The following is a 16,177-nucleotide window of genomic DNA, read 5'->3' on the forward strand; positions in this document are numbered from 1 at the left end:
CCTTAAACATTTAGATAAAGAATGAGACACTAATCTCCTTTATCAGTTCTAGGTATGCCAGGAATTCTTTCTTGATTTTGTTATGTCCATGAGCACTAGCTACAGTTAAACTTGGCTTTCTTCCTGATTTTTCTTTTCCTTTCCTTGTCAGCAAATGTTTTAGTCTGTGGGTTTATATCAGATTATAAGGAAATGTTTTAAATATTAATGCAGCTTGAACATGCTGGACATTATATAAAAGTTGAAAGTAACAGTGAAAACTCTTCTACATAACTAATTTGTTAAATGATGGACATAACTTACTTTGAAAGACCTATGAACTAAAAACAATCTTGTTCAGTCCCTATTCTCATAGCTTTTTATAAGTTTTATGAAGTAAAAGACAACATAGGAATTAGGGTAAAAGGAACCTTAAAATGCCTAATCCAAACTTTTGACTAGCTGTTTTTTAATGTGTTATATTTAAGGTATAAGAAGTTTTTAAAAATAGAGAGGGAGCCCACTTTCAATTTTCAGGGAAAATCGCCAAGTCATCATCTGAATCTTGAGATCTCTGGCACTTAGGTTTATGACCTGACACAGGATGAAAGTTATCTTGTCTCAGTATGTGTTATTCTACATACCCACCCTACCCTCCACAGCCCACCATTTAATTACTCCTTGCCATAGGAATGTTTGTGGCTGCATAAGAAAATAAGCATCATTGCCCTCTTGCTTGACCTAAAGAGGTTGGAAGTTGGCTGTGATCCATCAAAGCCCTAACTGTGTTTTGAATCGTAGTTTTTATTGTATACATTCTTTACAGAGCATAATATACTTTGTGTAATATGACCAGGGACGTGGACACAGTATGGGTTTACTCTTCTCAGTTGTGTAGTGTAAACAAAAGTTGATAAATGATTATTGCTGAAATTCAGCTCCCAAATATTGCAGATCAAAGGAAAATGCACCAAAAGACTTATTAGGGGCTGATGCATGGTGGTATTAGATGATGGAATTTTTTCAGAAAAGGCTTGTCCTCTAACATGAGCTGGTATACTTTTTTAAGCAATAAAAATTGTTTAAATTTCTTTGTTATATTTAATATTTTAAAGAATGTCTAGATAGCCATTACTGGGAAGACTTCTTTGAAAGTATAAACTCCTGGGGACTGAAGTGAAACAAATCATATTTCATGCATATAAGATTATGTCAAAATGAACCTAATATTATATATAACTATAATGTACTAAAACATAAAAACTATTGTTAAATAATCTATAAATCTATAAGATCCCAGCTATTCTCAAACATTAAATAACTATCGCAAATTTGAAAATGAAATGAATTAGTATAAAAAGAGATTTTTTTAAAAAGTCTAGAGTTCATTGAGTTTTAGGAGACTTTGAACCAATTTATATAATATATAAAGTGTAATATACATGGGTGCCATTTTTTATGAGAGAAATGATTCATAGTTTTCATCTTCTTGCCAACAGGGTATGTGACCCCAGTAAACATTAAGAGTCACTGGTATAAGTCACCACATCCTAAACAGTTCACCATGAACATTGTAAAGCTCTACCTTACATCTCATTTAGTGACAAGTCTGCTCTTTCAGTTTGACTCTATACAATTGCAAGATGTTGTTAATGGTTCATCTATTAAATGAGTGAGGAAAGAGAAGGAAGGAAATAAACGATCTTGTATTATCTCTACAAATCAAACACTTAGATATATTTATATCCAATTTAACCCTCCCAACATCCTGTAATTGTCAAATGTATTATTATTGTTACACATTTAACAAGTTTAAAATAATTAATGCCAGAGAGGCTAAGTGACTTGTTGAAGATTCCACTGCTAATAAATGTCTGAGCCCTGATTCAAACTCAAGGCTATCTGTCTACCTAGTTTCTGTACTTCCCTTTTTACCACCAGCCTATTTGATTGAAAGAGTGAGTTCTGTCATCTTTTTGACTAATGACGAGAAAAAGTCATTTAGCTTGTCATCCTGTTAACTGAAATTTTCTCTGTATCCACTATCCAGCTGTCTTCACTCAGGTCACCAATATATTGTGCCTAACTTACTAAAAGACTCTGTAACTCCTCACTGTCCCTGTCTTCAGCCTCCCTTCCCCTAGTTCTACCCTACAACTATAGAGAGCTTTTTGAAACATAAATACAATCACTCGTAATAAATTCTATGACATCTCATTGCCTTCAAAATAGATCTAAACGCTAAAAATGGCTTATAAAGGCTCTAAATGATTTGGACTCTGCTTTGTTTTCCGGGCTCATCCCTCACTGCTATTCCCTCAACCCTTTAGGTTCAAGGTATACTTATCTACTTGTAGTTCTTATATATTGTCTTTTTAAAATTTCTATTCTGTGCACTCTTCTCATTTTTGTTCACTTGGATAATTCCCACTTGTCTCAAAGACTTATGTAGTATTTCTTCACAAAAATCTTCCTTGACTACTCAAACTTAGAACTAAGCACCTCTTCCAAGTACTCATTGGAAATCTCATATTTGCTTTTATTAGTGTCATTTGGAGCTACAATCATATATAGTTTCTGTATGCATTAGAGAAATCCCATCCTTCCTTCAGGGACACACAACACAAGATGAGGGCACAAAATCTTGAAAAGAACAAGATGAGCTATATTTCATGATTCATTTATTCTCTTTTCAAGGTTTTCTCATCAAGGTACAAATTTTTAATTGATGCATAATAATTGTACATATTTATGGGATATAGTATAATATTTTATATATCTACTCAATGTGTGAGTAGATGTGATTCAATTAGAGTAATAGCATTCCCATCACCTCAAACATGTATCATTAATTGTGTTGGGAATATTCAAATGTCCTCTCTTCTAGTTGTCTTGGAATATATAATCAATTGTTGTAAACTATATTCACTATACACTACAATAGAATACTAGAACTTCCAACTGTATTTTGGAACTCATTCCCCATTTCTCTCTCTTTTCCCTCCCAACTACCTGTTCAATCCTCCAGTGACCACTGTTGTATAATTCTTGAGATTAACTTTTTTAGATTCTACATATGAGCCAAAATATACGGTATTTCTCTTCCTGTGCCTTTTTGTGATGACTTAACATAGTGTCCTATCTGTGTTGCCACAAATGACAGGATTTCAGTCTTTTATGGCTGCATAATAATCCATGGTGTGGAATATTATACACATACACACACAAAAAATACATTTTCTTTATCCACTCATATATCAATAGACACCTAGGTTGATTCCTATTTTGGATCTACAATTTAAACCATAAATGATGACTCTAACATTTATCAAATGACAATGTAATTGCCTTTCACTTCTCTGTTTCTCAATTAGCTCATTGGGAACAGAGACTATATTATATTTTATTATTGTACTCCTACCTTCTAGCATGATATTTTTCAAGTAGATAAAGCACTCAAATATTTGATGATTGATGAAAAATCACATGAAAGTTAACAGTTTGCAGTAGACTGTGCACTTGCATAAATTTCTGTAAAGAGGAAGGCAAGAGAATATTAAAATCAAGTACTAGTTTGAGGACAACAAATACTGACTGCCTTCTATTTTGAAAAAACAAAAATGAAAATGATACAATCCCTTACACTCATAAAATTTTCAATCTTGTTAGAAAGATTAGAAATATATACAACTGATTAAAACTAAAGCAGAATTTGACACGTGCTATAAAAGATTTAAAATTAAAGCGCTAGAACTCATTGAAAAGAAAGAAGTTCCTTCTGGTTAAATGAGGAATTCCAAAGGCTTTGTGGAGATAATAGACCTAAGCCTTAAACCATGAGTAGGACTTCCATAAGGCCAAGTATTGATGAAGAGCCACAGTCAGGAGGAAGCTCTCCAAGCAAAAAGAACAGCACAGTCTGAGTTAAAAACACAAGGAGCCAGGCACAGTGGCCACATGCCTGTAAATCCCAACAGCTCTGGAGGCTGAAACAGGAGGATCATGAGTTCAAAGCCAGCCTCAGCACAAAGCGAGACGCTCAGCAACTCAATGAGACCTTGTCTCTAAATAAAATACAAAATAAACAAAATACAAAATAGGGCTGGGGATGTGGCTCAGTGGTTGAGTGCCCCTGAGATTAATCCCCAGTAAGCCCTCAAAAAATAATAATGATTTTAAAATAATAATAAAAAAACACAAGGGCTCTTATCAGGCTGCAGATGAGACTGGAAAAGTAGGTAGAGAATCTGATTATAGGTGTTCTTGGATGCTGTGTTTAAAAGTTTACATTTAAACAGCGATGAACTCTTAAAGATTTTTAAGGAGGAAAGTGATAAAATAGCAGTATTTTAGAAAGCCATTTGGAAAATGACTTTTTAATTTGTATTAAGGTTTAGAAATTAGAAATTTTAAAATGTTTTTATAGTTTGTTTAATTATATTTTATTAATGAACTATAATTACACATAATAGTAGGTTTCATTTTGATGAATTCATACATGCATGGAATATAATGTGCTTCATTACAATTCCTAGTACTTCTACCTTCCTTCCTCTTCTCCCTTCTCTTGTTTCCCTTCCTTCAATGAATAGAAATTTTAAAACACCAAGAAACAGAGATTCCTCCTAATAGTCTCAGTCTATCTCTGTGCTAAATTCTTCCCAGATATTACCTCTCAGATGTTGACCTGCTCAAGCTTTCAGTCTCCCACTGAAATAGTTGCCATGCCACAGAGTCAACAAAATTCACTCTCTCTGTCCCTCTGGAGAAGAGATAAAGTACCAGCCAAGACTGCCACTTTCAAAAAGGAACTTGGGAACTAGTGCACTGCATTTTTTATGTGATTCAAGGCAGTGGTGGTATCCTGTTGCTATCTTTTACCTCATTTGAGACACTAAAGTCAACCTCCTCTGCTTGGTAACTTTTCATTTAAATATAAATTATATGTGAATTTATATTGAGAATAAACAAGGGTAAGTTTGTATAATGAGGAATATCTTTTGTCTTTATCAAACTGCAAAGAGACTTTTGATTTATTATCAAAGTGAAACTCCCTAAATACTACATATTGTCCTTGCTGACTGTAGATAAGCAAGTATGTTAAGATCCTTGGTGCTTTTCCAAGAAAGATTTACTTAGAGATAAAAGCTCTTGGAAGGAAAAAAAAATGGTATATAACAGTGGCAGGGATCTCAGGATGTCTAAAGATCTTTCATAATGTTGGCAGAGTATTGGTTAATGGAAAAATGGAAATCTGGAGGCTTAAGAACCACTTATAAATTTATCCCAGAGCAAACTGGAATAGGAAAAGAATGGGAGAACAAAAGGATTCAAGATGAATCACAAAGAAAATTGACACAACTTTGTGCCTAACTATTCATTCCTTTAAAAAAAAAATGACAGTTTTCAGATTGGATTTTGAGGGAGGTTGCTGATAACTTTAACAGAGATAGGGAAGAAAAGAATAAATTAAGGAAGTTGGCAACAAGTTATAGTTGTTGAAATTGGGTGTTGAGGAACTAGGGGTTCATCATACTACACTTGTCTTTTAGGACAAAATATTTATACTATCAAATATCCTAATCCCAATGATTGGTCCCAAGAAACATAAAAACAGTTTGGTTAAAAGTTTATGATAATCATATTCATGGACAATGTACACCATAATATGGATTCTAACTCTCCTGCACACCATTAGAATAATTATCTGTAAAACAAATGTCGATCAAAAAACCTGGACCATGGTGGTCACGCTGGTCATGCCTGTAATCCCAGCAGCTCAGGAGGCTGAGGCAGGAGGATCATGAGTTCAAAGCAACTTAGCGAGACCCTGTCTCAAAATAAAAAAATAAATAAATAAAAAGGGCTGGGGATGTGGTTCAGTGGTTAAGTGTCCCTAGGTACCAGAAAAAAAAAAAAAAAAGTTATGGCTCTTTTTGTAAACTTTCCCACTGTTTTAATTGCATAATTAGCATTTTCCAGTAGCTATGATTAGAATGTCCCCTCCAAAACTCATGTTTAAATTTGTCATTGTAACATTATTAGAAGGCAGAACATTTCACAGTTGATTGGATCCTGAGCACACTGCCTTCCTGAAGAGATTAAGGCAGGAGTAGGTTATTTATCATGGGAGTGGGATCCTGAGGATAGGATAAGTTGGGCCCAATTTTTCTATCTCCCATATTCTCACTTGCCCTTCTGCCATGTTGTGATGCAGCAGAGGCCTCACCAGAAGTTGCCCCTCAGTCTTATACTTCCCAACTCCACAAGTTCATGAAATAAATTTATTTTCTTCATAAATTACCCAGTCTGTGATATTCTACTATAGCAGCAGAAAACTTACTAAGAAACCAGTATATTCTGTACTAAACCAATGTCCTAGAAATACTTGTTCCATTCCTTGTCATGAGTGCCCATGGCAGGGTATAAAATGGTTACTAAACTGAGTTCCTCTTCTTGACTTTGCCCTACTGCTGATTTGATTTCTTAAGAGTGAAATTATAAAGTAGCCACTTCCTAATTGTTATTAGATGTTATTTGCTATGAAAATCAGTTTTATACTTTATGTAATGCTGTTAATAATGAGTTAAATATGAAAGATCTAAACACAAGAAATACCAGAAGACAAAACATTTATCTCAGTTAAGGGAGGAACATAATAATAATGGAAGAAACAGGTAGCATTCCAAATCATACTTGACTTGTATAATCCAGGAAAGAGAACAACACAGTATTAGATAAATAATTCCTACCTCTTTCCTATTAATCCTTGTCATAGTCCTTATATTTTTCATTGAGATTACAAAAGTAGACAGTTCTACCAACCAAGACCTTCATTCATGATCCCAGAAATCTCTCAAATAATCAGGACCAGACCCCATGTCATTATACTTATCCCAGGCCACACTGTATGCCAGATTTAGAAATCACTACAAATTATCTTCTTTCTCTCAGAATCTTTACCTGACTTAAGATTTAACCAAACTGCTGGAAAATGATACTTAAATTGCATAAAGTATCAGCCTAGCCACAGCCACGAGGTACCTGAAATATTGAAGGTATGCCATATTTTCAGTGTTCCAGAAGATCAAGAGAACTCAAAACAAACACAGGATCAGTCTCACTTCCATAAGATTAAGAAAAGCAAATTACTATAGCTACTCATTAGAGAATAATTTCAAATGCCTTTATGCAGTGCTGCCCTTAAAAGTAACATTTCCATACCCAAAACAACGTTATTTGGGGAGAAGGAAATGGACAAATAAAATAGAAGAAAAAAAACTTCTCCGAGCTTTATTAGAGTTACTCAGTCTGTACTAGTTTTCCAATTTTCAGTATGAACTTCAGATTCACAAGTGTGAAATTCAAATCAAGAAACTTAATTGTCCTGCCTTGTGCTCCTCAGCTAAGGCCTTACAGAAGTTTAATTTTCCTCGACAGCCATGAGTTCTTCCCAGCTCTGTGTCCTAGAGCCTCACTGAGAAACATGATCCTGTTCTATGCTGCTCTTGAGGGATCCCTTTCCCCCACTCATTTCCTGCTACAGCAGAACCTGACTTCCTCTGGGCAAACATGCTAGTCACTTAGTCCAAGCTAAAATGCATGATAAAGAGAGAAAAAAAAAAAAGATGGAGTGGCACTCACAAGAACCTGTCTTATTCAGACACTGCCTACGCAAGCCCTAGAAAAGAATACCAATGCCAGATCCTACAAACCAGAGGAATGATAACAATGCAAGAGCCTTGTCTTCTCCACATGGGAGGACTACCCACAAGAAATGTGACCTGAAAGTACCCAAATCTTCCAGCAATTACTACATTCTGCCAGTCCCACATTATCTCAGCCAGTTGTCAGTTTGAAGGATCCCATTCTCTCCACATAGAACTTAGAAAGTCGAACCCACATACACAGCAGCCTCTTCCAGTGAAAGGTAACATGTGAATATACTTTGTATACAACCAGATATATAAAAAAAACTTGTGCTTTATATGTGTAATATGAATTGTAATGCATTCTGCCCTATACGTGTAAAATGCATTCTGCTGTCATATATAAATAAAATTAATTAAAAAAAAAAGACTATACCCATGACAATTCCAGTTCCAGGTTCCAAATCACTGGCCTGCAAATGAATCCCATTATTTGGATCAATACTGGCCTCACCTTAGAATCCATTGGGTGGGAGCAGGGGACTTTCAAAAAGCAACTGATGCCAGAACTCCATCTCAAGAAATTACTTATTACTAATCTAGAATTGTCCAGAGTATTGTTGCCTACTAAGAGCATACTTGTGATTCTAATGGCTTCAAAACCACTGGTCAGCACAATACCCTAAGTTTGTGATTTCCTTGTGGAGGCCGCAGTCTGTTCTCTAGACCTTTACTCCTCAGACTCCATCCTTTCTATACTCACTGAGGCTGCCAAAGGCCTGCAGGATGAAAAGTGAAGGTTGGAGCCCTGTGCTTTACATGCCTGGTTCTCCTCTGTCCCACCATGTATCTTCTTATGCGTGATGTGACTTTTTCAGAGTGAAAAACTACCACAACACATTCATAGCAGTTTTTTCGAGGGATACTGAGGACTGGACCCAGGGGTGCTTGTCCCCAGCCCTATTTATTTATTTGTTTGTTTGTTTGTTTGGGGGACAGGGTCTCTTTAAGTTGTGCAGGGTAACCTTGAACTTGCAGTCTTCCTGCCTCAACCTCTCACATTGCTGGGATTATAGGCATGTGCCACTGCACCCAGACATATTCACAGCACTTTCTTTCCTCCCTGTCAGTCTATAGCCAAAATATTATTTTATCAGTATAGTAATTAATACTTTCAAATTTAGGTTTTTTATTCCTTTGGGGAGTCAGTATGAAAAAGGAATTTAGGGAAAAGGGGCAAGAGAGGGGAATAACTCATCCAACCTTCATTAAGTTCAGAAACTCCAAACTCCAAAAGTTCCTTGAACTTCTGCTTTTATACTACTCATGTTAATTGTCCATTTCTTTCTCATCCACTGAAGTATAAGTACTCAAAAACTGCAGCAGTACCCACTACAAGTAAGTCCTCAGTGAAATGTTTGATAAATTAATAACCAAACAACTGAGCAGATGGAGAAGAAAAAGAGGAATTGGTTTCATGGTAGAAATGGAAAAGTTACAGTCATGGTCTCACTGTGAAAGGCCAGTATAGATAGGTAGATATAGATAGATGAATAGATGGACAGACAGACATCTGGAACCACAAGCAAAATCAGACAACTCACAATCTTACAAACTCAGCAATTGTTCTTTTTTGAGACGGGGTCTTACTGTATTGCCCAGGCTGCTCTCAATCTCATGAGCTCGGGTGATCTTCCCACCTCAGCCTCCAGACTTGCTGGGGCTACAGTCATGCACCACCATACAGGGCTTGATTTCCCCCCACCACCATCAAACAGAATGTTGTTTCCTTTCAAGGCATTTAAACATTTGCATCTACTTGTACTTTGCTTCTACTTTTCTTCTTAGGCCGCCCACATAGCAGCAACCTGATTGTTCCAAATTGCTCTGTTCTGCCTATTTTGCCATTATTATTTTCCAGCTCAGGAGCAGTTTATGTCCCTCTTTACAATAACAGTAGGAACTCCTTCCAGCTCTACAGCATAGTTTAAGAGCGATTAGTTAAATATATAGTAAGTCCTTCCTTACTCATTTTCTGACTTTCACAGTGTTTTGAAAGTACTGTAAGTTAAGACTTCTTATCCACCAGGCCCTAATGCTATGTTTACCTAAGAATTCCAGCCCAAATGGTAATTGTATTTCTGCATGTGAGAAAAAGCAGCCAAAACATTTCAGTAATCATGGTACCAGGGGCTGTTCTGCCCGCCCAAGACTCAGAGTAGATAATCTGGTGCCTCTTCTCTAAGGACTGAGGTTCAAAGAGAAGCATACATTCAGGATGGGGAAAAAACAGTTTGCTCCAGTTTACTTGACACCTTTTAAAATACAGAAGTATGATTTTTTCCCAACATTAATTATAAGGATTCCCATCTGGTGGCTTTAGAAAGGGTATGGGATTTAAAATGTGAACAGCCATCACTCTCTGTTAAGCCTCCACAGAGGCTTATGGAGAAGATGAGAAGGGTCAGCAGTGTTGAGAGCCATTTATGTGAATTGTTTTGAAGGTTGCCAAGATGCCTTTCCAGCAACATACATTACCTGCTGATGGGTACAGTTAGCCTTCTCACTGAAAACATATCTTTCAAAATATTGTCCACGGACTGCCTGCTTTAAAATCATCTAGGGGTATTTGTTTAAAAATACACATTCCTGAGCCCCAGATCAATAAAGCACAATCTCTTAGAGTGAGGCCTTGAATTTGTCCTGACCCAAAGAACCAGAAGAGTTCTGGGCTTCAAGTGATTTATGAAGCCAATGTACTAGCTGGTTCTTTTGAACCCTAAAGATGAAACTTTACTATTAAGCTTCAAGAAGCAATAGCACAGTGAGCAGGTATTAGTTGTTTTTCTTAAAGGATCTCTGAGATCAGCTTTTCATAGAGTAATTGAAAAGAAATTGAGGACACAAATACCCAAGGAAGAGGAATGGGACACTATCAAGGATAGGAGAGAGAAAGATTAGCCAAAGAAAAACTTCCTTCCTTCATAGTTTTGCCCCAGATTTAATTCAATTTAGGAAACACATTGAAAGTGGTACTCACTAGGAATAAAAAGAAACAGAACAGTCACTGCCCTAGAGGAGTTTATAGTTTAGTAATGGAAGCTCTTAGAAGTAGCTTTTAAATACATTTGGTGCCAGCAAAGATGGAGGTTTATATAAGAAACTTATGAGAAGCTATGAGAATTTATACCTGGAGGAAATGCACCAGAAGTTAGGCAGACTTGGAAGTATACTGGTGGGGAGACACTTGAGGAGAAGCTAAAGGGAGGCCAGGAATTGGTGGGAAATGAAACATGTTCCCAACAGAGGGTGACCTACACAAACAAAACTCTGAAACGTAAAACCTTATGATCTATCGCAATTGACAGGCAGGTCAGGGCTGCTGCAGATAAAACTCAGGAATGGGGAAAGGTAAATCATTGAGGCCGAAGGGGTAAATGCCAGTTAAACCTAAAAGATATGTAACAGGATGACTTTTTAAAAGTCCTGTTGTGCCAGTCTTCCTGGATGAGTCCTTCAAATTTATTCCAAGTTCCTGATCTCAAAATGTTAATTGTGGTAGCTCCAAAAACATGTTACAACCAGCTTTTGTGTCCTCTCTGAAACTTTGTTTGTAGAATTATAATAATGTTAACTATAATATCAAAGTATTTTTTCCAGTATGGGTTTGAGATTATTTTAACAGCTATTAGAAGCTTCCAGAAAATAGTAACATTAATGACCTTGGGAGAGGGAGTGAGGGAACAGAGTTGAGGAATTTACTTCTTCCTGCACAGCCCTTTACACTGAATGTATTTACCATGTCTATTTGCCTATCCAAAAAAGCATACAAGAGGACTAAATAGACACTTGTATTCCATAGCATACAGAACTTGTTTATCAACAAATGAATGATTTCAATTTATATTAAAAAAATTAATGATTTATTCAAAAATGACAGTAATAGTAAGATTAAAGTAATAGTAATTGTTGAGGGAAGAGATTCCCAAGTTCAAGGCCAACCTCAGCAACTTAGCAAGACCCTGTCTCAAAATGAAAAATAAAAAGCATGGAGATGTAGAATGAAGATCAGTGGTAGACCACACCTGTATTCAATCCCTAGTACAAAAAAAAAAGAAATTTTTTGTATATTTTTTATAAATTTGGCTTTTTTTTCCTTCCAGTTTGCAGCTCATCTTGTGAAGATGAAATATCCAAGGATCTGTATTCTAGATGGTGGCATCAATAAAATCAAGCCAACAGGACTCCTCACTGTCCCATCTCCTCAAATCTGAAGGACCAAGAGACTGGCTGATGAAAGGACAGAGTGGCATCAACATCCCATGATACTGTTTTTTATAGCCATGTCACTATAAGATAAAACCAGATCTCCAGATTATTGCATTTCCATAAAACTTTATCATGTGCCATTTTTTTAAAACTCATGACCTACATGTTCAGCTCTCGAGGCAAGAAACTTGACTGTACATGTATTGCTTAAAGAATTTTCTTAACAGTGAAATCTGATCATGTACTTTTACCACACTGCCACATAAAGCCAGAGGAATTCAGCTGACAGGCAGATTTAGCATTATCAAGAAATCCCAGTCACACTGAAAAATTCATCCTCCATTGCACTGAACAGACAGTCCTAACAAAGGTATTACTTAGAAATATAAATGGAATGTGGGCTAAAATCATGATCTTTCCATGATAACAAAAACTGAAAAGCTGTTCTCAGTGTATTCCTTACAAATAAATGCTACATTTGGTAACTGACTTAGCCTAGACAAGTTATGTGCATGTTTGTGGGAGTGGGTGTAGAGGAAGTAGAGTTCAGCATGTTGCAGAAAGTGGTAATAGTTCATTCTCAGAAAAATGAAATTCAGAAACCATTCCTATTTGATAGAATATTTGACTAGCTCCTGCACCAAAGAAACCCAAAGAGAGACTTAAACAAGTTTCCTAGCTGCTTTATCACGTAAAAGTGGCATAGTTAGTCCAGGGCTAGTACACTGGTTTCATAATCACTTGAAGCCCAGGAATCTTCTCATACTTCTTTACCAACCTTACTACATGGCATTCCTCACATGCATGAAAATGGCTACTCAGCTTCCTTGATCACATCTGCAACCAATATGAAGGAGTGAAGGAGGGAAGAAGGAAAAGAAGAAATAAGAGAAAAAGGAGAGGCATGTTTCTTTCCTTTAAAGCCACAAACCAGAACTACACACTGCTGTGCTTACATAGCGTTGGCCTGAATGTAGTCACATGGCCATTCCTGGCTTCAAAGAAAATTGGGATTATAGTCTTTGGCTAAGGAGCCACCTCCCCAACCTAAAAGCTTTATTACTGTGTGAGAAGAAGAGAACACATTAAGGGTGACAGCTAGCAGCCTTTGCCACATTATTTGAAAACATAAATGCTGTGTTTCATTAAATCTAAGGCAGTATAATATATACCATGAAAAAGGAAAAAAGTCCAGCCAAACTGTAACACACCATCAATTATAAGATGCATTCCCATTTAGAGATCTGAAAAATATGCATCTTATAATTACTGAGATGGAGTACATCTTTTGAATATTTTCAGTTTTGTTTTAAATAAAAAGTGTTCATTCTTCTATAACTGATATTCCTCTTCAGTGTGAAAGACTGCCTAGTCTGAATATTTGAATAGAAGCCTCAGTTCAATTTTCTGGGCCATGGATTTGTAACTGCTACTGGGTTTTTTGTTTGTTTGTTTGTTTGTTTTGTTTGTTTTATCTATTTTTATTGAGCTTTAGTTTACATGCCATAAAATTCACCTTTTAAAATGTAGAATTTGATAATTTTTAATATATTCACAAAGTTGTATCATTGTCACATTAATTCCAAAACATTTTCATTTCCAAAAAACAAAATCCTGTATGTTTTGGATGTCATTTTCTATTAAATCCTCCTCAGTCTTTGAATTAATTTTTTGAATTTTATTTGGTTATTTACCAAATATATTTTGAATACCTACTATGTCCATATACTGAAATAACCAATAACTGTAGCATTTTGTGATTCCCTGCATAGATTATAAAGAAAAAATGTAAAAATTAATGACAAATTGACCAAGATTTCTCTTAAGTTGTTTTTGGACCATCACCTACCCTGATTAGAGAAAAATCATAAAGTTCTGGGCTGAGGCTGTACCTCAGTGGTAGAGCGCTTGCCTAGCACATGTGAGGCACTGAGTTCCATCCTCAGCACCACATAAAAAATACACAAATAAAGGCATTGTTTAAAAAAAATTAAATAAATTTTTAAAATCATTAAGTTCTGTCAATTATTATTGTGTTTTTTCAATATCTGATGATTTATCTGGCTTCATAGAAAAAAATGCAACATTGATGATCATTTCAAAAGCATTGTTTTGAGTCTTTGTTCCTGATGAAGCAGAGAAGAGAGGGGTACAGGGATTGGGCCTTGAACTGAAGGGGGCGTGATAGATAGCAAGAGGAGATGAAGACCTGAGTGTTGTGAAGACAGCTGTATAAGAAGAGAAAAACAGCCAACCTCCATGTCAGGACTTTTCTTTAAACTTGGCACACTTTGGCTTATTTCAAAACATGGGAATTTATTAAATGTACAAGCTGTAAGTAATATTTGATATTCTCCATGTAAAATAAGTAAAAGCACATCAGCACTGCCATGGTTACATGCAGGGCATGGTTACTCCATAGCAGTTGATGTCAAAATTGACCTGAAGTTGAAGTAAACCTGTATATCCCACAATTTGCAGAGATCCTTTCATAGTATATTATACCGTCACTATCAACACTCTTTCTGGCATCTGTAGTCTCTTCTCTCCCTGGAATGTCCTATTACCCTCACCAGCCCCCGCTCACACACACACATTTATTAATCCTTCATAATCCAGTAAGAGTGGCATCTCCAGTCTTCTCTGACTTCTGCATGCTACAGTAAGAGCCTCAAGACTGTCAAAACATTCCACTCATACTTCTAGTAACAGACTTATTACATCATTTTACAATTATCTATTTGCATTTGGGCCCATTTTAAAATATGAGCTTCTTTTAGGTCAGGAGCCATAATTTGTATCTCTTGCTACCTCCAGCAACCCTCTATGTTAGAACTTCTCAGTTAATGTAAAATCAGGTAAATGGAGAAAATTAAAACAGTCCATGTTAATATTTTTCACCTGCTGAATTTATCTGGCATCTGATGATAGCTAAATAAACTGAAATTTTAATTTAAAGAAAGCAAAGAAAGACCCACTCTAAAATTTGATAATTCTAGACACTGAGACAGATAATTTCTAATAAGATAAATTAGTTGCATACCCTTTTCAAAACAGAAATGTTCGACTTAAAAATAATATTGAAAATATATTTAACCAAAGTTGAAAGAAAGTAGTTCCTTGAAGTCAGAAAGGAAGAGGAAGACACACTATAAGGCTCATTCAATAGCAATATCAGATATTAGTAGTGGCCACAGGAACTGGGGTTTGAACATAAGCATAGGGATATGAGCCATATCTTTGGGTCTTCTGATAGGGAGTCACAGATTAAAACTACTTATGAAGAGACAGCCTCAAAGAACTCTTTGATCCTTGCAATGACTTTCTAGAAATAACTTTCTACTAAATCAGGGAAGCTACAAAGGGGATTGTCATCAGCCCAGCAGTCTCAGTGAAGGAAGGCAAATTTCCTGTTGTAGACAGGTGATGGCTAGCTAAGTTGCCGATTTAAAACCAGCTTTAGAGTATGTACATATGTGATTATTTTAAAAATTAGAACAATTAATTCTATAAATTTTTGGAAAACACAGTGCCAGATCTTTGTCCCCTCTCTTCCTATTTCAAATAGTTATTTTAAAAAATACTCACTGAAGATTTACATCAAAAGAATTTTACAACATCTCAAAGGGATCTCATATGGTAGTCTCATTCATTGAAATCAACTCCAAGGAGAGAAAACTGCTTCCCTGACTGCTGTAGGGTTGGTGCTACTTCATTCTATCAGTCCTAAGTAGTTATCCCATTGATCTACATGCTGACTCTAAATTTACCTATTGTTAGTCAAATATTGAATTTTTCTTGATAAACATTAACCAAAAGAGTGGAGGCAAAGTGATATTAGTTTTTACATACTTTAGTTTGGGTGTTCAATATGATGACCTTCACAACTACCAACTTAAGATTTTATGTATAAAAGCAGTAGGGAAGAGTTTCAGACCTTACCAGTCTGACACTTGACACTTAACAGCATATGCAGTTGCTCACATACGGCTTTTAGATTTTATAATCCAGTTTCTTCTCATACATTAGAAGTAGCACATGTTGTAAATAACCTATAAACTATCATATTTTTAAGTTACATGTATTTTCATTTTTTTAACAGTTTTCTTGTTAATTCCTTACAGGCACTTGTAACATGGAGTCTGCACATGGAGCTTGGCAAATCCAGTGTTCCATAAATTGTGATATGCGTAACTTAGACTGTGACTTTGGCCTAATGTCTCCTCCTGAATTGGCATCCACTAATATCCCTCTCAGTCCTTTCAGACAGTATATTCTTA

The 16,177-nt window shown here is 35.9% G+C and overlaps 1 protein-coding gene across 6 annotated transcripts in view; it reads left to right on the forward strand.

The window, feature by feature from the left end:
• The window catches only part of Tbck (TBC1 domain containing kinase), a 215,916-nt gene extending 202,004 nt beyond the window's left edge, over nucleotides 1-13,912 (forward strand). For all 6 annotated transcript variants that reach the window (XR_013426040.1, XM_040293008.2, XM_040293009.2 and 3 more), the window contains one exon: nucleotides 11,792-13,912. Coding sequence is in view for 5 of the 6 variants with exons in the window: in XM_040293008.2 (XP_040148942.1) it covers nucleotides 11,792-11,902 (111 nt within the window). In the remaining variant the exon portion in view is untranslated. The remainder of the gene's footprint in view (nucleotides 1-11,791) is intronic.
• The last annotated feature ends 2,265 nt before the right edge of the window (nucleotides 13,913-16,177 follow it).

The sequence above is a fragment of the Ictidomys tridecemlineatus genome, chromosome 9 (assembly GCF_052094955.1).
Source record: "Ictidomys tridecemlineatus isolate mIctTri1 chromosome 9, mIctTri1.hap1, whole genome shotgun sequence".
NCBI lineage: Eukaryota > Metazoa > Chordata > Mammalia > Rodentia > Sciuridae > Ictidomys > Ictidomys tridecemlineatus.